The sequence below is a fragment of the Peromyscus leucopus genome, chromosome 12, assembly GCF_004664715.2.
Source record: "Peromyscus leucopus breed LL Stock chromosome 12, UCI_PerLeu_2.1, whole genome shotgun sequence".
Classification (NCBI taxonomy): Eukaryota; Metazoa; Chordata; class Mammalia; order Rodentia; family Cricetidae; genus Peromyscus; species Peromyscus leucopus.
Window position 1 is genome coordinate 76,827,379 of NC_051073.1, and position 25,438 is coordinate 76,852,816.

Sequence of the window (25,438 nt, forward strand, 5' to 3'; positions counted from 1 at the left end):
TTCATGCTAAGCTCTCCCACTTGGTCTTTTACAGACAAGTCAGTTTTCCGTTGAATTTGGACAAACTGAAGATGTACCCACAGTGGAGTGGACACACAGCCCAGTCCCCTTCACAGGCGAACACCACGAGCTTCTACTCAGGTTTGAACAACATTCAGGCCTTGAGTGAGTGAGCAGCAAGGCTGATTTCCCACGAGGTTCAGAACGCCAGTTTCTTCATCAGCAGATAGACTCTGGAGTCCACCTCAAATCCGTGCAGGTTGTTGGCGTCACCCTGAAGCCGCATGAGCAGGCCCCCATAGGATACATATGCAGAGCTGAAACAGAAGGCCCCGGTCCTGAGTCTGAGCTCTGAGGCCAATGCTTCCCAGCAGCTCTCCATCATTTTTTTTTTTTTTTTTTTTTTTTTGGTTTTTTTCGAGACAGGGTTTCTCTGTGTAGCTTTGCGCCTTTCCTGGAACTCACTTGGTAGCCCAGGCTGGCCTCGAACTCACAGAGATCCGCCTGGCTCTGCCTCCCGAGTGCTGGGATTAAAGGCGTGCGCCACCACCGCCCGGCCTCCATCATTTTTTTTAAAGGCACTCCCCTAGTATTCTGTCTTTAGGAACCAAAGATTAGGACAAAACTGGATGCAGACATGCACAAAGCAGTGTTGCTTACTCTGGTGGAGGAGCAAATGCTGCTGTGCCCCAAACAGGAGACTAGTCGCACAAATGAAGGCCTCGCCATTCACTGCGATGTTACACATCGACAGGACTGCTGAGGTAGGTAGGGCTGGTGAGATGGCTCAGCCTTTAAGATCACTGACAGTTCCGGAAGAATGCAGAAGACCAGGATTCACCGCCCCTCACCCACCACCCCAGCACCCACATGGCATCTCACAACCACCCATGACTCCATTTCCAAGGTGTCCAATGCCCCTTTTTTACCTTGGTGGTCTCATGCCTGCACATGGTACACATACAAACACCCAGGTGCATGCGTGCACACGCACACGCACACACCACACACACACACAAATACTTTTTTGAAGATGCCAAGGAATCAGGAGGGTAGCACATGCCTTTAATCCCAGCAGCAAGAGGCAGTCAAGTAGATGGCCTGAGTTCAACACCAGCCTGGGTCTACATACTGAGTTTCAGGACAGCCCAGGCTACATAGAGAGAGGCTATCTAAAAAAAAAAAAAAAAAAAAGAGGCAGAGTTTTCAACTAACAAGGGGAAACACGTCAAACAAAAAAAAGAAAAGTTGTAAAGGACCTCAAAGGGAAAGTAAACAAAGAAAGAAAGCTGGACCACTCAAACCCTTGCTTGTTCTTGTTTTCTCAAAACAAGACCTCACTATGCAGCCCTGGCTGTCCTGGAACTCACTCTGCAGACCAGATTAACCTGGAACTCACAGAGATCCACCTGCCTCTGCCTCCCAAGTCCTGGGACTAAAGGGGTGCGACACTGCACCAGCTCTTCAAACTGTAACGTAAAAAACGTCCTCCTGGGGGACCTCTGTTCTTTTTCACATTACTCCTCTGCTTCAAGTTTCTAACAACCATATTGTCTTAACAGAAGTTTAAAGAAAAGAAAAACAAAACAAAACAAAACAAACAAAACTAGGCAAGGGAACCAAAGAACCAAGGGTTAGATTACAGAGTAACAACACATACACAAGTAAACACAAAAACAAAACGGCCTAGTCATGAAATGCTGCCTGTGGTCTGCCAGGAAGATGTTCTCTGCTGTCCCTCACAAAGCAAGACTACCAGAGTCTCCTGTGGACTACAGGGCCTTGAAAGCCTGGTAACCGGTGATGTAGGTAACCAATAGACTGGAAACAGTTCCCCAGACAAATTCTTCCGCCTGGGTTTGGAGTACAGAAAAAATAGTGGACCAAAGGCAGAAGCATGGCCCAGTTTCAGAACAGGGAGGGGGAAAGATTTCCCCGACAATGTTACTTACAGGCGCGTGGCTGCTTCTGTCGAGGTCTCGTCCCCCTCGATTCTGTACACTTTCCCATACATTACGTACTCAAACTGGTCAGCCCTACAAACAATAGGCAAAGTTATTCTTCACAGTGACCAATAGCATAAGAGACCTTTAAAAACAGAAACCAAAGTCAGGCAGTGGTGGCGCACACCTTTAAGCCCAGCACTCGGGAGGTAGAGGCAGGCAGATCTCTGTGAGTTTGGGGCCAGCCTGGTCTACAGAGCGAGTTCCAAGACAGCCAGGGCTACACAAAGAAACCCTGTCTCAAAAAACCAAAAAGATAAAATTTTTAAAAAATGATAATTAAAATGGAAAATGGTAACAAGAAGCGAGGCCTTATTTGGTTCTCACATCAATTCAGTGAGCAAGACTATCTGTATTTTATTGATGAGGAAATGGAGGCTGAAAGTAGCGGAGCTGGGAAGTGAAAATTCAGTACGGCTGTCCTAACTGGCTCTGTAGACCAGGCTGGCCTCAAACTCACAGAGCTCCTCCTGCCTCTGTCTCCCAAGTGCTGGGATTAAGTGTGTGCACCACCATGCCAGCTACTCCATAGTCCTTCTGTCACACCACGCTCCCTCCCAAAATCTAGGTTACTATGGAATCATTTTCTTAGCCTTAAAAAGGCTACAACTGCAGGGTGGGGTGGCATATACCTTTAATTCCAACACTGAGGAGACAGAGGAGGTAGATGTCCTCTGTGAGCTCCAGGCCAGCATGGTCTACATAGTCCAATCCAACCAGGACTACAAAGTGAGACCCTGTCTCCCCTAAATAAAAACTGCAGCTCACAAGCTCACATGCACTGCTCTCAGTAAGTAATAAAGCTGACTGCTCGAATCTTTTTTCAAATTTTCCAGAGACAGGGTCTCTTGGAGCTCAGATTGGCGTTAGACTTCTATGAAGCCAAAGAGGTTCTTGAATCCCTGATCCTCCTGCCTCATCTCCCGTGTCCTGGAATTACAGACACAAAGCCCCGCCCCCAGTTCCTGTTGTCTGAATTCTAAGGGCAACCATGTCTTGTCCTAGCACTAAACAGAGGCCTTTCTGAATACTACTTATCTCTTCGGTCCCTCCTTTCCACCTCCCTCACCTGGAAGGCCTGTCATCTGTGGGATTGTATTCACCATCATCCAAGGTACCATCTTCATACAAAGTGCTAGCTATGACCAACCGGAACTTGTCACCTGAAAAGAGCGTCAATGTCAGAGTGAAGAAGCAGGAGCCAAAGACCTAACTAAAGCCTCTTTGATTGCCTGTGCCCGACACTTACCTAAGTCTACGGGGTAAATCTGAATGTTTACGTCTAGGATGAGGTCCATCTTGAAGGATTCACTCTCACAGTGCAGCCGAGATACTGGGAAAGAGTGACAGACACGATTACAGAGGCCACCTTGGGGGTGGAATGCAAGGGAACAAACCCCCCAACAGGTCCCCACCCCGAAGCCTCGCTCTGCACCCCCAAAGCACAACTGCAATCCGAACCAGAGTCATGAGAAGGAAGAAAGTTAAAAACCTCAGCAGGTGACAGGATCCCAAGAAAGCGGCAAAACTTCCCCGGCAGCCACCTGTCTCTAGGTTCTAAGCATGCCTGGATGACTTAGACTAAACTGCACTCTGAACAACATAGTGACTTGTCCAGACATCCCCTCTTCCTGGTAGGCACTCTGCCGTAGGAATCTGCAGGTGTGTTGAGAACTGACACCTGTCTTGAATGAATGAATGAATAAATAAATAAATAAAATGCTGGGCGGCAGTGGCTCACGCCCCTAATCCCAGCACTTGGGAGGCAGAGGCAGTCGGATCTCTGGGAGTCCGAGGCCAGCCTGGGCTACCAAGTGAGTTCCAGGACAGCCAGAGCTACACAGAGAGACTCTAGGGGAGGGACTGTCGCCAGGCAAAGCGACACCAAGAAGAAACAACTTCCGGATCACTGGGAAAATACACCAAGCGATCAGCTGAATTAAAAAAAGAAGAAGACTTGGAAAAGAGCTAACAATTCCACAAAAGCACGGGTTAGGAAGGCAGGCAGGAGGCAACTCGCTGCACGGCCTGAAGTAACAAAACACACGGTAAGGCACCCTATCTCCCTCCTACCAGAACAGCTAAGTGTGAGAGGCGCACGGTACGGCACGCAGTACTGAGCAGGGAGTTGGGAAGGGGCCCAGGGGTGGCCCAGCACCAACGCTGAGGGCCACCCAGGCACAAGGCACCGCAGACACGGTAGGAAAAGCTGTCTCAAGTTTCTCATCATGGGAAAAAAAAAAAAACCTGTTTCCTGAGGGAGGTCCCGAGAGGGTGGGGCGGGCCCCTCGGGTGGGCATGTCGGCCTCCGCCCTCAAACCCCCCCTGCACACCTTACCTCGGTCAAACTTCTTGCCTTCTGGGTCAATGTCTTTCACGTCAAAAATATCCTCGAACAGGATGCCGGCCATTGCGAGGGGCACGAGAGCTGCAGAGGCGCCCGGAGCGCGCGGCCGCCGCTGGGAATCCGCGCTCCCCCTCACGTGGAGGAGGGAAAGACGGGGCGGAGCACCGACCCCAAAAGCGGCCGCCACGGCAGAGGGCGCATGCGCACAGGCTGCCCTCCCGCCGCCACTTCCGCCGCCTCCCCCCCCCTCGGGGCTCCTTAACTTCCGCCGGGAAAGGCCACCTCGGAGCAGTCCCCGGCCTTGGGGGCGGGTCTCAAAGGCCAGTGACCCCGCCCATTGGGCGGGGACAGACTAAAGCCCCACCCTCGGCGGGTACCGCGCTGCGCCCGGCTCTCCGGCGCCCTCTCCAGACCCCGGATCCCGGCGCTTGGGCAAGCTTGGGGGCCTAACCCAGCCGGGAACCTTGATCCTTGGCCCCGAGAAGCCCGGCCCCGGCCAGCCCTTCCCTGCGGCCCGCGCGCCGGCCGGCCGGCCGAGGGCACAGTCCGTGCTGCAGGCGGGTGGAGGAGAACCCCGCCCGCAGAGCGCCCGCCCAGCCCCTCGGACCTCGAATGGCCACCAAGGTCCCCCCAACGCTGCTGGTCCGAGCTGGCTCGGACCAGCTAGACGTCACCCGAGCCGGGTCCGTCCGGTTTGGGGATTTGCCATGATGTCATCACTCTCAGGGAAAGGAAAGCCCGCGTTGTGCCCTCCCCCTGGGGCTTCACCTCCTCGGCACTCCCGTCTTCCCTTGGCCCTGCTTGGCACTAACCTCACACTGATCCCCTAGAACACTGCCAGTTGAACTTGGTACTGCCTGTCACCCCTCTATACTACCCTCTTCTGGACACTGATCCAGCGCGCCTTCACCCAACGTTGGCCTTCCACTGGGAGGCGACAGCTCCTAGTGCCCTCTTTCCAGGTGCTACCTCCTTTCATTGGAGCCCCGGTACTGGGCATCGTACCCTCCCCCTTGAGCACCCTGTTTCCTGAATGAGTCTTCATCCTGCCACTACTGTTCTTCCTACACAGACTTCTGGACACCGTCCTCTCCAGTGGCACCAACCTGACACTGCCCATCTTTTTTGTGCCCGCGCCACACTGTTCTTATCCCTCCAAGGACCCTGAAAGACAATGCGGAGCCCCAGTTAGCCGCTTCCTCGAGGCGTCAGCAGCTACTCAAGTTCCCCCTTAAAGCGATGCCTGGGAGGAGCGACCTCTGCTCCCCCACACCCGCCTCCCAGGAGCGGCCTCCCCCGCACCAATAGCTCCCTTCCCTCGGGCCTCACCCCTTCCCGTCCCCTCCCACCTCCACCTCCGCCCCCTCTCTCCAGGCCTAGCAATTCCAGGTGCACCTTCCCGGGGGAACCCAGAGGGAAAGAAGGAGAAAGGGGGGCGAGAAGGAAGAAGGCTCCCGGGGATCTTCGCAGATCCATCTGAGCCGCCTGCAAGCGCGAAGCAGAGGCTGCCCCAGTCGGGTCTGGCCCGGAGAGCCCGAATTAGCCTTTCCAGCAGCCCCCTGCCCCAGCCCTGGAGTCACTACATCCCCAGCCCCTCCCGCACAACGCCGCTGCCGCCCAAGAGCCCGGCCCCTCCACGTGCCAGCGGACCCGCCCCCGCCCGGCCCCCGCACCCTCTCGGGGCTGGGTCAGCCTCCCGCCTCCCGGGCGGAGGGGCGCGAGACCGCGCTGCAGGCGCCCCCTGCCGCCGCTCCGGAGGCCAGGAGGCGGCTCCTATGCAGACCCCAGCCGGACCCGGACGCCCCTGCAGCTGGGCCAGGGCGGAGCAGCCAGCAGGGCACCGCCCTCGGCCCGCCCGCCGAGGAGGGGACGCTAGCGGGAGGCTGTGCCTGCGGCGCGCGCCCGGGGACCCGTCGCACTCTGCACTCGGCCGCCGGGGCTGAGGGGACGGGACGGGCGAGGGCGCGGGCTCGGCGGGCCGGGAGCTGAGTCAAGGCCAGAGCCCGAGAAGCCGAGGGAGGCAAGAGGACAGTGCGCCCCGAGATGGCGGCCTCGGCGGCCGCGGCCGCGGCGGCGGCGACGGGGGAAGGGATGGAGCCTCGGGCGCTGCAGTATGAGCAGACCCTGGTAAGTGAAACCTAAGGGGTGCGCTATGGCCCCACTGCTGCAGGTTGCCCTAGGAAGTGTGAGGACAGGCGGCCTACCCTAGCCCGGCCTCAGCCTTCCTCAGCTGTGGAAACTGAGGTTCGGGATCCGACAGGCTGTAGGTTCAGGTTCGGGGTGTTGGAAAGCTGCTTGCTGGCTTCTGGCTGAGGCTGGTGGCCTGCAGAGGACAATGACACCAGGTGCTTGGCCCAGGTGTCCTGCCCCTTACTCCCTTCTGCATACACGTTTTTGTTTTTTCCAGTTACCACTCGAGCCCAAGGTTACAGCACCCCAGTACCCTTTCTGAGTACCATCCATACCTCTGAACTTTGTCCACACGCCTATCCCCATTCAACACCCCCCCCCCGTCCCTACTATGGCATGGCACTAAGCTGGGCATAAAGACTGTTGTGGGCAAGTGATCAAATCCAAACCTACCCCCCTGCCTTTAAAGGCTCAAAGTCCAGCATTGACAAGAACCCCTCAGTTGAACTTTTGGGAAAGAGGTGCCTTAGGTGGCTTGTCACCTGAAGCTTCAGGGTTGGTGCAGGAAGTAGGAATGGGTGTGAGAATTGGAACCTTTGTTCGGGCTGGATCTAGGCAGGCACCCCACCACCAGCACCCACGCCCATGGAGTGTCCCTTGACCTCATAAGAAGCAGGGGTCCTGAGCTCTGAGATGATTCACGGCCACCACTGTGGGGAAGCCATCCGCCCTTCTGTCACTAGGGTGGGGGGCCCAAGGCCTGCAGGAAGAAACTGGCCCTTATGGCTCCTTTTTATCAGCTTGGGCTGGAATTTGCCCGGGAGGGTGGCAGGGAGGAACCTCTTTTAGAGAGGACTGTAACTGAGTCAGGGAGGTGCCCAGTTACCCGAGACTGTCTGAAACGGCGGCATGCCCGGGAGAGGCAGTAGCTTGGGTACGCGTGACGCTCGCCCGTGGAGGCAAGCTCTTTTGTTGGTGATGGCTCTTATCCTTGCCATCCACAGGTCAAGGAGAGGGACATTTGGCCATGGAAGCCAGGCACTTAGCCTCTGAAATGGTATCTCTTTTGTACCGGCCGCCGCCGCTGCCGCCGCTCCATCTCCCTGCGTCTGTGAAATGAGTTCTCAGGGTCAAGCTTCCCCGGCTCTGGCCTCTCCCCCTTCTCCTCCCACCCTTTTGTCTTGCCCTCACCTCCTCCCACCTGCTGTGTTTTCTAGACTCCGGGCTCTTCCTCCTCCGGGCTCTCTCGCTCTTCTTTCCTATGTATTTCCTCTCCCCTCTGCTTCTCCGGCCCTCTCTGTCTCACTCTGTGTCTCTATCATCCCTCTCCCCCCCCCCCCCAACCACAAACCCCAACCCCAACAGGAGCCCTTTGTGTCCTGGAGCTCCGCGGGTGGCAGCCAGAATCTGCTCCTCCCCACCCCCCGACACACGCCCAGCTTGGCAGGTCCAGCCATAACTCTGTCCCTTCCCATCAGCCTCGTGTCCACAGTCACAGCCTCTGCTGTCCCCCTGGGTCTGTCACTTGTCCCAAGTGCAGTTCCAGAGGAGGACTGAAACCACCCAACACTAGCCTTACACCCCCAAAGAGGCTTTCCGCTTTCAGCCGGGCTGACGGGCTCATGGGGGTTTGGGAGCGGAGAATGAGGACAAGGGATTAGGGTGGGTGGGAAGGGTGCCGCCGAGTTGGTCACAGGCCAGAGGCCCAGCGGGAACGTGATAAGGATTGGGGCTGGGACCTCCTAGGCCCAGCTCGGCTGCCCTCGGCTCCACCAGCCTCTTATTGTTGCTCACACGCCCTTGACCATCCCTTGTTCTCTGACCTTCCCGCCTCCCACTTTCAGCCTGCGCCTTAGGTTTTTCCATCTTTCCCCTGCTCTGGACCCTTCCTCTCCTCCCCAGAGCCCTCACCCCTGGCTCGCTAGAAGAGGACTGATTATTCTGCCACCCCCAGAGTTGTGTCCCTGTACCTTGTCTGTCCCCATCGCTCTGGCCAAGACAGCCCCCGCAGTCTACAATGTACATTGTTCCCACACTCTGAGCTGAGTGAAAACTGGATTCAAGATGGGGTACACAGTGTGGGAGCTGCGTGAAGGGGAGTCAAAACCCAGGAACCCTCCCCAGGTCCCCACCTAGCCACACATGCTAACGCCACATTTTGTCTCTTGCTCCAGATGTATGGCCGGTACACTCAGGAACTCGGGGCCTTTGCCAAAGAGGAAGCGGCTCGGATTCGCCTGGGAGGGCCTGAGCCCTGGAAGGGGTCCCCTTCAGCCCGGGCTCCCCCAGAGCTCCTGGAATATGGACAGAGCCGATGTGCCAGATGCCGCAGTGAGATCTGGATAGGGGCAGGGACCTACCTGGCGGTTCTATCTTGGGGGAAGCCGAGACCGTTAGAGCTGCCCGTGGGGGATGGGGAGAGACAGAGGGGAGTAGCAGAACAGCACTCTGGTACCAGCTTCTCTATGGATCTTCCCTTCCCTGCTTCCAGTTTGTTCTGTACGCTGCCACAAGTTCCTAGTGTCCCGGGTTGGTGAAGACTGGATCTTCCTGGTCCTGTTGGGGCTCCTCATGGCATTGGTCAGTTGGGCCATGGACTATGCCATCGCTGTGTGTCTACAGGGTGAGGGCCAAGGCTGGCAACAGTCAACCTGTTTCCTCCATGCCACAGTTGTTTAAGTAACTTGGCTACTGGCCACTTTGGCCAGGCTGACTGCCCATCTCCAGGCATAGTCCCTGCCACTGGCATAGACCACGCCTTCCTGCCTGCCCTCCAGCCGTCTTATCTGTGATGGGCTTTGTCCCAGTGGATGCCTTCTAGGGCCTTCCCGTCTCTCTGTGCCCTTGTCCCATCAGTGTGTCCCAGTGTCGGGCAAGGTGTGGGTGGATATGTGCCCTGGAAGTCCAGCAAGCATGTCCTGTGCCCACAGCTCAGCAGTGGATGTCCCGGGGCTTAAACACCAACATCTTGCTCCAGTACCTGGCTTGGGTTACCTACCCTGTCGTCCTCATCACTTTCTCTGCTGGATTCACCCAGATCCTGGCCCCGCAGGCTGTCGGTAGGGCAGGATGGCCTGGGAGGAGGGGGCGGTCAAGCTTCCTGAATGAGGCCCGTCAGACAGCGTTCCTGGATGTGTACCTCCGCAGGATCTGGCATCCCTGAGATGAAAACCATCCTCCGGGGAGTGGTGCTAAAAGAATACCTCACCCTCAAGACCTTTGTAGCTAAGGTCATTGGGCTAACGTGCGCCCTGGGCAGTGGGATGCCCCTTGGCAAAGAGGTAATTGCAGGTTGGGGAATGAAGGCGTCCTTCCCATTGGAAGAGAAGGTCAGGCCCAGGTCCGGAAGGCCCCATCCCTCCTCACAACCCACCCCTACCTCCAGGGACCCTTTGTGCACATCGCCAGCATGTGTGCTGCTCTTCTCAGCAAGTTCCTCTCCCTCTTTGGGGGTATCTACGAGGTAAGAGGAGAGCCCTGAGATCCGGGGGGAAGGGGCTGCTGAGCCCAAACTGACACCGTGTCCCCAACCCTTGCCAGAACGAATCCCGGAACACGGAGATGCTGGCTGCCGCGTGCGCAGTAGGAGTGGGCTGCTGCTTCGCAGCACCTATCGGAGGTAGGCGCGGCTCCAGTCAGCGTAGTGTGGCCCCGCACTGGGCCTCTCCTCCTTCACCCCTCTTCTCCTGGGAGTAAGCCCACCGGCCGATGTCCTCTGCCCCCTTGCAGGGGTCCTATTCAGCATTGAGGTCACCTCCACCTTCTTCGCTGTTAGGAACTACTGGCGGGGCTTCTTCGCGGCCACCTTCAGTGCCTTCATCTTTCGGGTCTTGGCAGTCTGGAACCGTGATGAAGGTGGGCGATGTTGGTGGCAGCGAAGGCATCTGGGGTAATTCCAGTGCGACACAGGTTTACCTGCCACCCCTCTGCTTCCTCCCCTCAGAAACCATTACTGCTCTCTTCAAAACTCGGTTCCGACTCGACTTCCCCTTTGACCTACAGGAGCTGCCAGCCTTTGCCGTCATTGGGTAAGGAGCTTACGGGAGGGGATGGGACGGGAGGGGGGGGGGTCTCCATGAGAAGACCCCCCCTCCACCTTGGTGCTTCTTTCTTCCCCAGTATTGCCAGTGGCTTCGGGGGAGCCCTCTTTGTCTACCTGAACCGGAAGATCGTCCAGGTGATGCGGAAGCAAAAGACCATCAACCGCTTCCTCATGAGGAAGTACGTTGACCGCAGACTCTTCTCCAGGCCGTTCTGGGTTGTCTAAGGGCCACATGGGGAGAGAGGGAGCCGTCGAGGATTTGAAGTAGAGGCCCAGTCAAAATCAGGCACTTCAGGTGCAGGGCCACACGCCTACACAATCCCAGCACTCCAGAGGCCGAGGCAGGGTTGTAGCAAGTTCTAAGCCAGCCATGGCTCCCGTGTGCCGCTGGGTCTCTCGGATGCAAAGCTAAAAGGCAGCTACGCTTGGGAAATCAGCTGGTGTTTCCAGGCTGATGCTGTGACTTGTACACGTGGGAACCAGCTGGGATCTGTTCCTTTTGAACCTGTCAGTGGCAGGGGCACTTGGGATAAAAGACCAAGGTTTGCTTGGGTTTTCAGGGCTGGTCCAGGTAGCAGACCGTGTTTGTACCTCAGTTTACCCCGTGACCAGTGTGGATGGCTATTTTTTTTAATCTCAGAACACAGCCTGAGAACTGAGAATGGGAAGGCACGTGGGACGGAAGTGCTTTCTACAGAACTTCTTCCACGCTGCCTTCGTTTTTTTTGTTTGTTTGTTTGTTTTGTTTTGTTTTGAGACAGCGTCTCACTCTGTAGCCCAGGCTGGCCTTGAACTCAGAGTGTGCCTGGCTCACACTGCCCTCACTTAAGTCACCACTGAGAGCAGAGGCTTCTTTAAGTCTTCATACTACTTGCCCCTCAGCTGGGGCTTTTGAGAGCCGAGGCAGTCACAGCTCAGACTTGTCCAAGAAAGGGCTGGAGATGTGTTTGCTGTTGCTGAGCTCTGGGGTCAGGGAAGGACCCCAGTACTCCCAGCTCTTACAATAATCGCAATCCACCACCATCACCCTTGGAGCTGCGGCATCAAACGCAGTAAGAAGGACCTCTCCGGCTCGCAGGCTCTGTGCCCTGATCCATAAGCCCTGCTCTGATGTTAGTCCCGAGGTGTGGAAGGGCGCCTGGCCTGTGATCAGTCCACGGGAAGCGGGCCCCAAAATGTCTGATGCTGTCAAACCTCTGTCTCTAGACGGCTGCTCTTCCCGGCACTAGTGACTCTGCTCATCTCCACTCTGACCTTCCCCCCTGGCTTTGGACAGTTCATGGCCGGACAGGTAGCCCCTATCCCAGAAATGTGACCCCCCACACACATACCCATGTGCATTCCCTTCCAAAGCCAACAGTCCCAGCGTGACCGGGATGCCTTGCACCCATGGACTCCTACGGGCCTCTTCCTGGGGTCCTGTGCCCCAGCCTACAGCATTCTCTCCACCCCAGCTCTCACAGAAAGAAACGCTAGTCACTCTGTTTGACAACCGGACATGGGTCCGCCAGGGCCTGGTAGAGGATCTCGAACTCCCGAGCACATCACAGGCCTGGAGCCCACCACGTGCCAATGTCTTCCTCACTCTGGTCATCTTCATTCTCATGAAGGTGAGAGACCCCTGCCAGGGCTAGAACCACTGATGTTTACCCAGGCCGCTGGGTGCAGGCGCGATCCCAAGCACTTACCACCGGGTATTCAGAGCATTATGAGAAAGGTACCCTTACCCCTGTCTTAGAGATGGGGAGCCAAAACACGAAGTAACTGCCAAAGCAGCTGGTCGGGTGAGAGGATTTGAACCCGAGCCCTCTGGTTCCAGAGTCCTCTCTTTGCCCTTCGCCTCTGGGGATTCTGGGCTAGTTGGGAAGGTTGTGCCTGGTAGGTGGATGGGCAAGGTGGGCTTCCCTGAGGCCTGTGGCTTGAACCCATCCTGCCCACAGTTCTGGATGTCTGCACTGGCCACCACCATCCCAGTGCCCTGTGGGGCCTTCATGCCTGTCTTCGTCATTGGTGAGTCTGCAGCTGCCTGCCTCCCAGCCTGCACCCTTCATGCCCTCTGTCTGCCCCGTGTGGATCCCTCCTCTGCCGGCAGTGTGTGTTGACCCAGCTCTAGCCCAGACCCCCACCCCCACCCCACTCCCATGGGATCACCCCCTGTACTAAATCACCCACCGGCCCCTCCCCCACCCTCCGACCCTCTCTCTTCCTAGTGTTCCCCCACTACCTCTTTCTCTTCCTAACCCCCCCCCCGAAGGAGCAGCATTTGGGCGGCTGGTGGGGGAAAGCATGGCGGCCTGGTTCCCCGATGGGATTCACACAGATAGCAGTACCTACCGGATTGTACCTGGAGGCTATGCCGTGGTTGGTGAGCACCCAGTTCTGTTTGCTTTGTGGTGCTGGGGATCCAGCCCAGGGGATTGCACGTGCTGTGCATGTAGTTACAGTCCAGCCGTGCCGCAGGTCTGCGTCTGCGTTGGGAGACTCTGGGGCTCTGGCGCCCCCTGCTGGCAGGGCCGTGGGCCCCAGCACTCTGTGGGGCCACCCTGAGGGACTCTTAAGCAACCCTTGCCCTGGGGAAGGGAAAGTCTCCTGGGGACTGAGCACCCTGAGGAGACTGAGCACGGCCGTCCCCCCAGGGGCAGCCGCACTTGCCGGAGCAGTGACGCACACGGTGTCCACGGCTGTGATTGTCTTCGAGCTCACGGGCCAGATCGCCCACATTCTGCCCGTCATGATCGCTGTCATCCTGGCCAACGCGGTCGCCCAGAGTCTGCAGCCCTCCCTCTATGACAGCATCATCCGCATCAAGAAGCTGCCCTACCTGCCTGAGCTGGGCTGGGGCCGCCACCAGTATGAAGGGCCCAGTGAAAAGAGGGTGGGAGTGAGGGGTAGGCCTCCCGGGACCCTGCATCCCCACCTCCAGCAAGGTCCCAAACCAGGGAGGCTGAGCTCCTAGCTGTTTCGCTCTGGGTCAGAGATGCCCTCACCCTGGGGGATCTGTAGCTGGCCCGTACTGACCCCAAAGGAGGGTGGGGGACACGCTGGGCCCTCCGCTCCTGCCCCCTGTGGTTCTCCAGCCTTCCTCATGACACTGGGATGGTGGTACTCTGGGCCAGTCTTCCATGCTGAGCGCACACTGAATGCCCGACTCTGTCCCCAGGCAGTACCGGGTGCGAGTAGAGGACATCATGGTACGGGATGTGCCCTATGTGGCCCTCAGCTGCACCTTCCGAGACCTGCGGTTGGCACTGCACAGGACCAAGGGCCGCATGTTGGCTCTAGTAGAGTCCCCTGGTGAGGCCGCGAGGGGTCCCCGGTGTTATGAGCGTCTCCCAGGGGCTCAGCTCAGGAAGAGATAGGGAGCCCAGAACCAGTCTCCTTGTTCTATATCAGTCAAGACTTGACGGGCAGGGTTCTCCTTTAGGTGTGCCGTGTGTGTCCGGGGCCCCAGCTTGGGTGTGGGAAGAAGTAGGAGCTCCCTCCCCACCCCTGAGTCTCCTCCCTCGTTCTGTCCAGAGTCCATGATCCTGCTGGGCTCCATTGAACGCTCTCAGGTCGTAGCATTACTGGGGGCCCAGCTGAGCCCAGCGCGCCGGCGGCAACACATGCAAAAGCTGAGGAAAGCCCAGACGTCGCCACCGTCCGATCAGGAGAGCCCCCCTAGTTCTGAGACGTCCATCCGCTTCCAGGTGAAGAAAAGCGCTCCGCAACCACACAGACTTCTGCAGTGTCGTCTCGGAGGTCCTGAACCGCCGGCCCCTTCCTGTCTGTGCAGGTGAACGCAGAGGACTCGGCCTTCTCTGGATCCCATGGGCAGACCCATAAGCCCCTGAAGCCTGCCTTAAAGAGAGGGCCCAGCAACAGCACAAGCCTCCAGGAAAGTACCGCAGGTGAGCCATTTCTACCCCACCTCAGACAAAGCCTGGGCCGCCACACATGGATGAGGCTACCCCCTTGCCTTCTGCACCTTACCCCTATCCAACTTGGCCCTTCTGGGTTTGGAACACAGGCAACATGGAGTCAGCAGGCATTGCCCTCAGAAGCCTCTTCTGTGGCAGTCCGCCGCTGGAGGCTACTTCAGAAGTGAGTAGGCCGGATACCCCCTCCTGCCTGCCCAGCTCCCTTTCTGACTCTCCACTTTGCGTGCCTCCCGCCCTCCCGTCAGCTCTGCCCCTGCAGTGCGCCCTTCTTCCTGGGTTCTGTCTCGCCCTTCACACCCCTCTCCCCGTAACCTCTCTGCTTTGGCTCTGACCAAGTTGGAAAAGTCAGAATCCTGTGACAAGCGCAAGCTGAAGCGGGTCCGAATCTCCCTGGCGGTACGTGTGCCCCTCGCCCTGCAGCTCAGGAGCACCAGGCGGGGAGGGCCGGGGTCTAGGTGGGACAAACCTCCCAGGGCCAGGGCTACATCCACCTCCCTTCCCGCCTTCCTCCTAGAGTGACTCGGACCTGGAAGGCGAGATGAGTCCCGAGGAGGTAAGATGCCGTTCGACGAGGCTCTTGGCTTCCTGGGTGTGTTGTCGTCTTGGCTCAAGGATCACAGGGAGGGAAAGGGCAAGCAGCCATCGGAGAGAGGAGAGGAGCCCCAGGCTCCCTCTCCCTGATCGCCAGTCTCTTCCTCTCAGATCTTAGAGTGGGAAGAGCAGCAGCTAGATGAGCCTGTCAACTTCAGTGACTGCAAAATCGACCCTGCGCCCTTCCAGCTAGTGGAGCGGACCTCTCTGCACAAGGTAGGGCAGGATAGGTCTGGACCCGGACCAGTGTGGTAGCATGTGAGGAAGGCACGAGAGAGAGAGAGAGAGAGAGAGAGAGAGAGAGAGAGAGAGAGAGAGAGAGAGAGAGAGAGACAGTATACTTGATGCTGTTCTTAAAACAGGACTCCTTAGCCCTGTCCTCCTTGGTGGAGCCAGGCATCGATTTTCCTCTGCTCAGACTCACCCCAGGGAATGCTGGACCAAAGCAGCAACAAAGACACAGCTTGAACTGGGTGGGAGCCAGGAGGCCAGGCCAGGGTCAGAGCTAGGCAGGAGGTTGCCAGAACCCAACAAGGCTGACACACACCCACGCTGGAAAAAAAAAGGGGGGTGGGGGTGGGGTGGGGGGTGAGAAACAGGCCAGATAAGAAAATCTAATAAACAGGCTCACAAACAGTGAGGGTGAGGCGACTGCAGGGAAGAGATAAACAAAGATGAGAGACACCGGTAGGGGGCTTGGAATGTCGGACCCCAGAGAGTCTGACTTCAGGCATGGCCAAGGAAAGCTAGTGGAGGAGGCTCAGAAAGGCTGCTCCGCAGAGCACCCGGAGCAAGAGGAATGAGAGCAGATGGATGGAGGCGGACGGCGGCGGCGTACACACGAGGAAGGCGGGCCTCCCCAGAGCGGGGTAGCTGGCACCACTGGGCACCTGAAAGCTGCCCCTTAAAGGCGGGGAATACAGGCTTCCCAGCCAAAGCCAAGGGGTATTTTAATCACATCCACGGGCAGGTGCAGGCCAAAGTGACCGGTAAAGGTCAGTGGTCCCCAGACTTGAGCTTGGGTGGCTAGCTTAGCTACAGACTGTTGCTAAAAAGTCAGCACAGCACGTACAAGCAGAGCCCATGATGGGAAGGGTAGAAGACAAAAAAACAACACAGCAAAAATAAAGGAACTAAGACCCTTGTAGATAAAGACCTGAGATCAAGATGGGGGACTGCGGTACTATGGTGAAGGAAGGGGAGATGGCCAGACGGTACTACAAGCCGCACTCTAAAGCCTTTCTTCCCCAGGCATCAGCCATCTTTTTCTTTTTCCTTTTTTGAGACAGGATCTCACATAGCCCAAGTAGGCCTCGAACTCATGACCCTTGGTCTCTCTGGAGATTTCAGGCACATACCATCGTACCCAGCTGTGACGCCCTTGATTCTGTCATCCATGATTTTGATGATAAGAACACTGGCGTGCTTTGAGTGCTTGCTGTGTGCTGGGTACCATGCTAAGATCTTCATGAATGTAACTGAATTCTCACCACCACGCTAGCCAACGGGTCATGGACCCGAAGACGGTCTAACCCAAAGTCCTGTCTTTAACTGAGTCATTCGGTGAGAAAAATCATCTGCCTGCATGGGTTTTGCAGAGTCAGGCCAGGGCACAGATCTGGCCCTGCTCTCAGAATTCTTTCGGAAGGCCACGCTGTCCTTTTCCCTGTCGGTTCAATTCACTGTTCCCAGGCCTAAGAAACTCAGGCCCTCCAAAGGGCTCCCTGGTGTCCAATTAAATTAAAATGAAAAAGAACAAAGTAGGTGTTTGTTACAAACTTAAACTGTCACAGGAAGGGAAGAAGCCGCTGAGGAACCGCTAACAAAAGTACAAAGAGCTGGAATGATAACATAAAAGATTAGAATTCTAGAGATTCGAGTCTAAATTAGAATCCACGTATTAAGAGAGCGGTAAAGCAGTAACCCACTTAGGTGCCAGAGGGGTACTTTCGGAGGGTGAGAACCCATGCGACTCTTTAGGAACCTCTCGGTGGCAGCTAGCTCCAGTGGACAGAGAGGAAGCCGGAGTGCCAGGATGACGGCAAGACCGGCGAAGCCAAGTCCTCTCCCTGCTGCTCACAAGCTTGGCTGTAGAAGTTAAGCAAGTTGCTTCGCCTGTCTGGGTTCCCTTATCTATAAAGTAGAGGTGGCATAAACTGAGTATGGTGGTGTGTGCTGGCACTCAGGAGGTGGAGGGTCAGATAGTCATCTGGGAACTACTACATAGCAAGTTCAGTCATCCTGAGATATGTGAGACCTTACTTCAAAAAGAAAAGTTGGCCAGGCAGTGGCGGCGCACGCCATTAACCCTAGCACTCGGGAGGCAGAGGCAGGTGGATCTCTGAGTTCGAGGCCAGCCTGGTCTATGGGGTGAGTTGCTGGACAGCCAGAGCTGTTACACAGAGAAGCCCTGTCTTGAAAAACAAAAAAATCAAGACCTGTAAAGCCTGGGAACAAGGCACAGAAGAAGAGCAGGCTGACATGGGCCATTCTAGGGGGTCCTGGGTGCTGCTCAGGTTTTAAAAAGCCATAGAATGGCAGATCCCAGCTGGAGAGCCGGGGAGGCAGGAAGCAGGGAAGCACATTCTGCTGTTGTCTCGGCCCTAGTGAGGACTGTGAGGCGGAACTGGGGAGGATGGCACAGATGCCCCAGAAGTAGAGCAGTCAGCCTGGCAGCTGCCAGGCACACATCGTCCACAGACCTACAAAAGCACATTGGCTGCTAGGTCGCTGTGGCTGGGAATGAAGGTATAAGGGAACTGTTTAACAGGGTCCTTGGAGAAGGTGAGATGGATCATATGACCACAGGCTGAGAGATTACAGTAACATACCTTATAGGAACAGACCGTCTCCCAAGGATCCTGTTAAGGCTAAATTAAGGCTAATCTGTAGCATGCAGGGTTTCAGTTATATAACGAGATTGCTAAGTACATGACAACTGTAGGTTTTGAAGAAACATGACTTCTTAAAAAAAATGAGTTGCTTTTTTTCTTTTTCTTTTTTTGGTTTTTTAAGACAGCATTTCTCTGTGCAGCCCTGGCTGTCCTGGAACTGGCTCTATAGACCAGGCTGGCCTTGAACTAGGAGATCTGCCTCCTGAGTGCTGGGATTAAAGGCGTGCACCACCAGAAAACTGAATTTCTAAGATGGGTGTGGTAGCACACACCTATAGTCCAATACTTAGGAGGCCAGGGTAGGAGCAGACTATGAGTTCAAGGCCAGCCTGGGCTAAGTAGTGAGACCTTCCAAAAGAAACAAAACTGAACTTGTCCTGGAGCTACAGCTCAGTGAGTAGACTTCCCCAGCATGGATGACACTCTGGCCTTGATCCTTCATAAGCATGTTCATACTCCAGACGGAGAAAGTGGGGGACATTCTCCAAGCCCCTTCCCGTAAGTTAGGATAAGAAAACATTTAGGACAAGACACGAGGTACTCAGGGAGCTGTTGGTGCAGCCCATCGTGATCCACCTGTTATGTCAAGAGGCTCATGAGTCCACCCAGAACAGCAGATAACAAATTCCAGGAAATGCTGATCGCTGTTTTCAAGACAGCAAATGGAAAGTGCTGATAATGTGAAGGTGGTCACATCTGATCGCTGGGGAAGCAACAATACAAGCAGCCTCGAGGCTTTGGGGCTCAGGAACATTCTGGTGGCATCTCCCTCCATCAGTGCCTCCCACGATTCTATTCCACACCCCCCCCCATTTTGTCCTGGACCCCTTTGCCTGTGATCCCGAGCTGTCCCTTTCAGTGTCCAGTCCAGTGTTTCCTCTCCCTGCTCTGCAGACCCACACCATATTCTCACTGCTGGGAGTGGACCATGCTTACGTCACCAGCATCGGGAGACTCATCGGAATTGTGACCCTAAAGGAGGTGAGGTGGCCGAGCCGAAGCCACTTCCACGTGGCTCCCCCAGGGCAGGTGCCGGAGGGCTCTGAGTGGGGAGCAGGTGCCTGACTCTCTTACCTTTCCAGCTCCGGAAGGCTATTGAGGGCTCTGTCACAGCACAGGGTGTGAAAGTCAGGCCACCCCTCGCCAGTTTCCGGGACAGCGCCACCAGCAGCAGCGACACTGAGACCACTGAAGTACATGCGCTCTGGGGACCGAGATCCCGCCATGGCCTCCCACGCGAGGGCAGCCCCTCTGATAGTGACGACAAGTGCCAGTGAACCCCTCGCTGGATGGCCTATCTCCCTTCTGCAAGCAGCGGCAACCAGAAGCTGGAACCCAAGTCCACTCTAGCTGTGGGCTGCCAGCTCCTCCATCCTCCAGCGGGCCTACCTGGAATGTAACTCAACACCTACCTGCCGGAGGATCAGCAGCGCCCTCCCTGGCAGGATGAGGCAGGGCCATGTGGCCCTTGCCCACTCTTTGAGAAAAGGGCAGAACTAAAATGGGTTTATACTGGAACCTCCAATGACAAGATGTATATAGAAATTTACAAAGATTTTTATATTAATTTAATAAAACAATAAATAGAATAAAGTAAACACCTAATTAGCCACTCATGTATAGGACACTTGTGCTCTTGCCTCATGTTTTCGCCTTGGATCCTCTTACCTGCCCAAGCCTATGAGACTCATCCCACAGCCACCTGTGGACCCCAGTGTCCCAGCACTATAGGACAAGCCAGAGGCCCCCACTGCCCGATCAGCAACACCCTGCCTGTGACGGGCCCCTGACTCTGTGGCTGCAGCCTGCCATTCAGCCAAGAAAAGCACTGCCTGCTTGCCCAAGGACAGCTACTCCCTCATGGCTGTCCATTCATTGGCACAAATCTTCCGGCTGCCCAGGTGGCCCCCTTGTGGTCCTCTCTGAAAGAACATGGCACTCGGCTCTAACAACCAGAGCCCTTCCTTTTTCCAGTTCCGCCCTACTGAGAACTCTGTACACGCGCCTGCCCGGCCCACACCGACCCTGCCATGCTGGGAAAGGGCCAAGGTGGAGGGGAGGGAGGGGCAGGGAAGGGGGAGGAAGACACACCCTTCCATCCTTCCAGTGCCTCCCAGAGAAGATCGGCTCAAAGAACAGACCAGAAGCCCCCTGTCTTTAGGAAAAAAAAGGTTTAGAGACAGTGGAGAGGGGAACACAGCAGCGCCCAGCTGGGCAAGGGGACCCTTCGGGGACGGACGGCTCAATCTGTAGACTCCAGGAGGGCGGGCGGGCGGGCGGGCGGGCGCCAGCCCCACGGGAGCAGGTGGGTCAGTCAAGCACGTGGACTCGGTGAAGAGAGAAGCAGAGGAGAAGGGGCACAAGGGAGGGTGGAGGAGGTGGCCAGGCTTCCTCCATCCCCACCCTCCCAGCCCAGCCACACGACCCCCCTCAGGTTCACGTCCCAGGAGGAAATGTGGCATTTTGGATTCAAGAAACATGAACGTCACTGTCTGCCACAGCTGTAGCCATGCCCCAGGGGTCCCGGGCAAGCCCCGGCAAACCCCAAGAGTGGAAGCAGTACATGCGCCCCCAAAACCTGGCCCCTGCCTCCTCTCCAGACACTTTCATGCAAAACACACAATGGAGAAGTGAGCGCTCCCTTTTGGAAGCCCTCGGAGCTCCAGAGCCCACGTTTTTTGGCCGCAGAGGCTCTGCCCCAGGCAGCCGCCAGGGGAAGCATGCCGCCACCGGGCATGTCTGAGTCACTGGTCCTCAGCCTCCACCTCATCCTCATCTAAGGATGTGACCCCAGAAGAGGCCACATCAGAGACCTGCTGCTGCCTTTCCCAGCTGCCCACAGGCAGTGGGCAGAGCAGCTGGCAGTCCTTGCAAGAGTCGGGCTCCTCCTCGGCAGGGGAAAGGCAGGATTCCGTGAGTGGTGAATTGTAAAGCGAGTCCTGGGCCTCCAGCGGACCCAGGCTGCGGAAGGCACTTTCCCGGCTCGGGGGCAGTCTGGCAAGGAGCAGCTCTTCACCCAACAGCTGGGAGGTCATCCTGGCCGGGGAGCCCAGCAACCCGTCCTCCAGGCTGCAGAGACTAGAGCACAGGGTATCCGGGGACACGGTCTGGGAACAGTCGCTCTCGGGCTCCACAGAGCCCTGGCGCACTGGCCGGGAGAACCGACGACCTGTGAAGAGGTCCTGGAGGTGGGGCCCCAGAGACCCAGTCATGTCTGTGAAGGGAAGGGAAAAAAAAAGAAAGAAAAAGAAAAAACAGCTTTGCCAACCTCATTTCAGTCGGTCAATATGGAAGCCACCTGGCCACAGACTTCCCACCCCCTGCCACCCTTATCATAGCTGTGCGGGCAGGGTTCAACGTGAATGTCAGTAGGAGCTGGATAACAAGCCTTAATTTTTGATGCCTTCCGTTCCTTTCATGGTGGGTTAGAAATTCTAATATTTACTTTATAGTGTTAGAACAAGAGTTTGGAACAGAGGAGACGAGCAATAAATGCAGGCCCACTGTATGATCACACAGGTTGCTCAAAGCAGTGAAGGCTGAATTGCCTGCGCTCTGCTCCCTAAGTAGGGCATCCTAAGCATGGGGCTGTGCCCACCAGAAAAAGCTATGCATTTTTTAAAAATTTGCTCAAAGAGTCCACACACACTTTCACTTTCAAGGTTAGCCTGGGCTACATACTAAAGTAGCCTGAGCTATAGTGAGGCCCTTCCTTTCTCAAAAACAAAACAAACACAATTTTTAAAAAGACCAAAAAAAAAAAAATCAGAAAATACTTGTGGTTGAGAGTTCCACCTTGGCCTTAAGCATTCAAATCAGTCCCCTCTGGACCACAGCAGCGGCTTCTTGCCTGCTTTAAATGCAGGTTTTGGCTTTGAAACCCTTGATTATCTAGAGGAGCAGGAACTAATAGGGGATCTTCAAAGGCAAAGGGCTGGGGGTTGGGGGTAGGGGTCCTGTGAAGGCAGACACCAGAAGCTGCAGGGAAAGCTAGCCACAGAGTCCGAGAAACAAACGGGAAGATGAAAGGAGAGCTGAGCACAGCTGCACGGCCCCCAGGGCTGCAAGCACTGGCCCAAAGCAAGACCCGCAGGCCAGCACACACAGATGCTGAGCTGAAGCCAGAACCCTGCGACTCCGGCCCAGCATGCCTTCCTGTTTGCTTGGGATCACTGCCCTGGGAGGTGCTGGGTACTGTACTCATCTGTCCTGCCAGGGCCAACCAAAGCCACCTCAGAGAGGCAAAGGCAAAGGTACCACAGATCCTTCTGGAAACAAGACTGTACTAGGGTTGGGAAGAGGCCCCAGGTTCTCTGGGCTTCTTTATTCTGAGAACTGTAGGGCCCACTACACACAGGGAGAGAAGAAAGCAGGATCAGCCTGTAGAAAAGAGCTGTTCCATGTCCAAACTGCTGGCTCCCCAGTGATCTTTGGCCTTGGAGTGTCAAGGTCAGCCTAGGCAATCTATTTCCTCCTATCTGGAAGGCTTATGGTGCCTCTGGGAGGCTTAGAGTGAATCACCACACCCACCAGGCATGCCCACCCCAAGTGGCAGCACAAAGTGTTCCTCACCTGAGTCAGTTCCCCCAGTGAAGTCTTCGTCATAGGAGTCGTCAGTGGAGTCGTCCCCATCCACTGAAGACCATGCTCGGAGCTTAGCTTCTGCAATAGCAAACTGCTCGGCCACTCCTATCAGAGAGACACAGCAGTCGCTGGCACAGGGGCTGAACTAAGCCAAGATGTCTCTGAGGTCTCGGGGCAGAGAGAGGTGTGTGGGAAAACTCCAGCCCTCATGCCAGAGCCAGTGAGCTCAGAGACAGCAGCCCTGTGACAAATCTGTGGGGCTAATTCCCTTGCTGGGGGGTGGGGAGCGTCGGCGGTGGGGGCAGCGGTGGCGGCGGCTACCCACCTGCTGCAAAGCGAGCTTCTTGTTCCCCCTCGCTGAGGTCTGAATAGGAGGAAAAGGCTGATTCCAAAGCTGCAGGTGAGTCGCTGGGCTTGCTCCAGCCCTTCCATTCGATGAGGTGAGCCACGCGGCCCTGGGCCATGGCTGTGGGCTTAGTCACGTGGTCCTTCACCACCTGGGAAATACCTGGACACGGCGGGAAAGAGAAGTCGGGTTAAGGGGAAGGACTAGGGAATAGCTTGCAGGGAAGTAGGTGAAGAGTGTTAGAATGTCTCTCCATGTCCTTTGGGCAGGAAGAAGGGCTAGCATTGGTTGGGTTTTGTTTTTTTTTAATAATTCATTTTTATTTTGTGTGCATTGGTGTTTTGCCTGCATGTATGTCTGTGTGAGGGTACTGGACCCTAGAGTTACAGACGGTTGTGAGCTGCCATATGAGTGCTGGGAATTGAACCCAGGTCCTCTAGAAGAACAGTCAGTGCTCTTAACTGCTGACCCGTCTCTCTCTCCTTTTATTGTTTCTTTCTTTTTTTTTCCTCATTCTTTGAGACAGGGTTTCTTTGTGTAGCCCTAGCTGTCCTGGAACTCACTCTGTAGCCTAGACTGGCCTCAAGATCCACCTGCCTCTGCCTCCCGAGTGCCGGGATTAAAGGCGTGCGCCACCACTGCCTGGCTGGGCTAGGAGTGATTTGCAAAAAGAAATCCCAGAAAATTCCCACAGGAATCAGTCACACAGGAATTAGTCCCACAAGACATGAGGAAAGACAAAGCGGGCAGAAGAACGGAAGTGGGGTGCATACCATGCAGGGAAGATCTGGCAAGCGCAGCGATCTCCTGGATGGTGAGGGCTCTCCGGGACTTGGGCAGCATCGCGACTGTGTCTCCAACATTCACCTTGAGGAACACCATCAGAAGGTCGGTCAGTGCCCCTCGGACAGAAATGACCTTCTTCCCAACATGCTCCTCCCCATAACTAGGTATCAGCGGGAGCTGGGAGCAGGAAGAACGCCAGGACGACACACAGGCCCTAGTGGCTACTGGCATGCAGAAAAGGCTAAGAAGCTGGAGTCTATGAACTGTCCTCCTAGGGAGCATCGGAGACTCAGGCCCAAGGGAACAGAACTACAGCTGGGCCCCCAGTCCCCCAGCTCCCAGCAGAGGGAATTATGAAGTGAAGAATTATGGAATAGAACCTCTGAAGACAGAGAAAGGCCGGGCAGTGGTGGCGCACGCCTTTAATCCCAGCACTCAGGAGGCAGAGGCAGGCGGATCTCTGAGTTCGAGGCCAGCCTGGCCTACAGAGTGAGATCCAGGACAGGCAGGGAGGGCTACGCAGAGAAACCTTGTCTAGAAGAAAACAAGACAAGACAGGAAGGGAGACAGCTAAGGCAGAGACTCAAGGTTCCCCTCTCCGCTGTCGTTAGACATATGCCCCAGCTCTTTCTAGGCTGCCTATCAGAAGCACACATTCAGCATAACCAAAGCCAGACCATTCTCTCCCTCACATGTGGCTTTGCTTTCCAACTTCCTTTTTATCAACCACCGTTCTCCATTTCACTGGGGTCCCTACCTCAGAGTTACCATCCCCTCCCCCCCCCAAGCTTTGCCTGTGCGTATCTGATCTAAAAACCTAGCGAGGGGCCAGGATGTAGCTCATTCAGGAAACATTGTGTTTGGTCTCTAGCATCTGTGGTACATAATGCCAGCACCTGGGAGTTGAAGGCAGGAGGATCAGAATAAGGTCATCCTTGGCTACCTAGTAAGTCGAGGCCAGCCTGAGCTACACAAGACCCTATCTCAAAACAAACAACTACCGCCGCCAACAACAGAGAATCCTTATTGATTATAACTCCAAGCCTTCCCCGACCCGTTCCTGTCCTGTTCTCACTGCCAATTCCCTTAAAACCTCGGTCCCCTCCCCAGGTTGGCACAGGTCATTGATCCCTAACCATCCATGCTACTTGTTTAGCCTGGAAGTCTGTGGATATAATCTTTTCTGTTCTTTCCTGCTTCAGCACATCCCATAAGTTGGCTTTCTCAGCTTCCCAATTTTGACTGAAATATCACCCCTCAGAGGAGCCTTCCTGACACTCTGTCCTCTCACTGGACTCTCCAGTTAGTCACTATTTATATCATTGCACCATTAATGGTCTTTATCTCTTTAAGGAATTCTGTCTGTTACGGTTACTGCTGCAACCCAGTGTGTCTAAACAGTGCCTGGTAATAAGTAAATGTATGGGCTGAATGAACAAGACAAGATATAGACGATATAGATATAGCTCTTCCCAAGAACACAATGAATCAAAATGTCATTTCAAATCTTGTACAATGATGCATATGCATGAAATGTCATAATGAAAACCATTATTTTGTATGCTCACTAGAATTTAATCTTTAAAAATTGGGTTTTTTGGTGTGTGTGTGTGTGTGTATGTGTGTGTGTGTGTGTGTGTGTTTTAGGGGAAAAAAACTTCTTAAGAGAGATGGAGCAAAGGCTCCGTGGTTAAGAGCATTAGCTGCTCTTACAAAGGACCCAAGTTTGATTCCCAGCTCCCACATCAGGTGGCTCACAACCTCCTGCTAATCCAGCTCCAGGAGATCCAATACC

At 55.5% G+C, this 25,438-nt stretch overlaps 3 protein-coding genes across 13 annotated transcripts in view; 1 reads left to right on the forward strand and 2 right to left on the reverse strand.

Annotated features, from left to right (window-relative positions):
- Polr2h (RNA polymerase II, I and III subunit H) lies at nt 1–8,977 on the reverse strand. Of its 3 annotated transcripts, none has more exons than XM_028857603.2 (5): nt 8,841–8,977; nt 3,253–3,336; nt 3,073–3,166; nt 1,953–2,036; nt 1–317 (listed from the first exon to the last, which is right to left on the reverse strand). In XM_028857603.2, the coding sequence occupies exons 2-5, from the start codon at nt 3,299–3,301 to the stop codon at nt 200–202; spliced, it is 345 nt and encodes a 114-aa protein (XP_028713436.1). In that variant the 5' UTR covers nt 3,302–3,336; nt 8,841–8,977; the 3' UTR covers nt 1–199. The 3 variants fall into 3 exon arrangements, with proteins under 3 accessions (XP_028713436.1, XP_028713435.1, XP_028713437.1); XM_028857602.2 differs by lacking the exon at nt 8,841–8,977 and adding an exon at nt 4,342–4,566; XM_028857604.2 differs by lacking the exon at nt 8,841–8,977 and adding an exon at nt 3,496–3,695.
- Nucleotides 6,023–19,547, forward strand: Clcn2 (chloride voltage-gated channel 2). 4 transcript variants are annotated; one of them, XM_028857592.2, is made up of 24 exons: nt 6,028–6,477; nt 8,655–8,811; nt 8,972–9,103; nt 9,411–9,539; nt 9,628–9,761; nt 9,866–9,943; nt 10,021–10,099; nt 10,210–10,335; nt 10,424–10,508; nt 10,600–10,701; nt 11,729–11,813; nt 11,977–12,132; nt 12,463–12,532; nt 12,777–12,887; nt 13,159–13,372; nt 13,683–13,816; nt 14,039–14,211; nt 14,298–14,412; nt 14,532–14,605; nt 14,779–14,838; nt 14,957–14,995; nt 15,145–15,249; nt 18,822–18,908; nt 19,010–19,547. In XM_028857592.2, the coding sequence occupies exons 1-24, from the start codon at nt 6,394–6,396 to the stop codon at nt 19,202–19,204; spliced, it is 2,724 nt and encodes a 907-aa protein (XP_028713425.1). In that variant the 5' UTR covers nt 6,028–6,393; the 3' UTR covers nt 19,205–19,547. The 4 variants fall into 4 exon arrangements, with proteins under 4 accessions (XP_028713430.1, XP_028713427.1, XP_028713425.1 ...); XM_028857597.2 differs by lacking the exons at nt 18,822–18,908; nt 19,010–19,547 and adding an exon at nt 16,323–17,367 and having other exon boundaries at nt 6,023–6,477; XM_028857594.2 differs by lacking the exon at nt 14,779–14,838 and having other exon boundaries at nt 6,027–6,477.
- Fam131a (family with sequence similarity 131 member A) overlaps nt 19,469–25,438 on the reverse strand; it is a 9,673-nt gene continuing 3,703 nt past the window's right edge. For all 6 annotated transcript variants that reach the window (XM_037209880.1, XM_037209878.1, XM_028857601.2 and 3 more), the window contains 4 exons: nt 23,631–23,724; nt 22,837–23,019; nt 22,500–22,616; nt 19,469–21,141 (listed from right to left, as the gene is read on the reverse strand). In XM_037209880.1, coding sequence (XP_037065775.1) covers nt 20,672–21,141; nt 22,500–22,616; nt 22,837–23,019; nt 23,631–23,700 — 840 coding nt within the window. In that variant the 5' untranslated portion in view covers nt 23,701–23,724 and the 3' untranslated portion in view covers nt 19,469–20,671. The remainder of the gene's footprint in view (nt 21,142–22,499; nt 22,617–22,836; nt 23,020–23,630; nt 23,725–25,438) is intronic.

Excerpts from the sequence above, each read along its gene's own strand:
- Clcn2 (XM_028857592.2), top strand. The coding sequence starts at position 6,394 with ATGGCGGCCTCGGCGGCCGCGGCCGCGGCGGCGGCGACGGGGGAAGGG. Across the intron at positions 9,104-9,410 it reads CATCGCTGTGTGTCTACAGG|CTCAGCAGTGGATGTCCCGG; the intron begins GTGAGGGCCAAG and ends CTGTGCCCACAG. Across the intron at positions 14,996-15,144 it reads GCGAGATGAGTCCCGAGGAG|ATCTTAGAGTGGGAAGAGCA; the intron begins GTAAGATGCCGT and ends TCTTCCTCTCAG.
- Polr2h (XM_028857602.2), bottom strand. The coding sequence starts at position 4,414 with ATGGCCGGCATCCTGTTCGAGGATATTTTTGACGTGAAAGACATTGAC. Across the intron at positions 3,337-4,341 it reads AGGCAAGAAGTTTGACCGAG|TATCTCGGCTGCACTGTGAG; the intron begins GTAAGGTGTGCA and ends ACTCTTTCCCAG. Across the intron at positions 318-1,952 it reads ACAGAAGCAGCCACGCGCCT|CTCTGCATATGTATCCTATG; the intron begins GTAAGTAACATT and ends CTTCTGTTTCAG.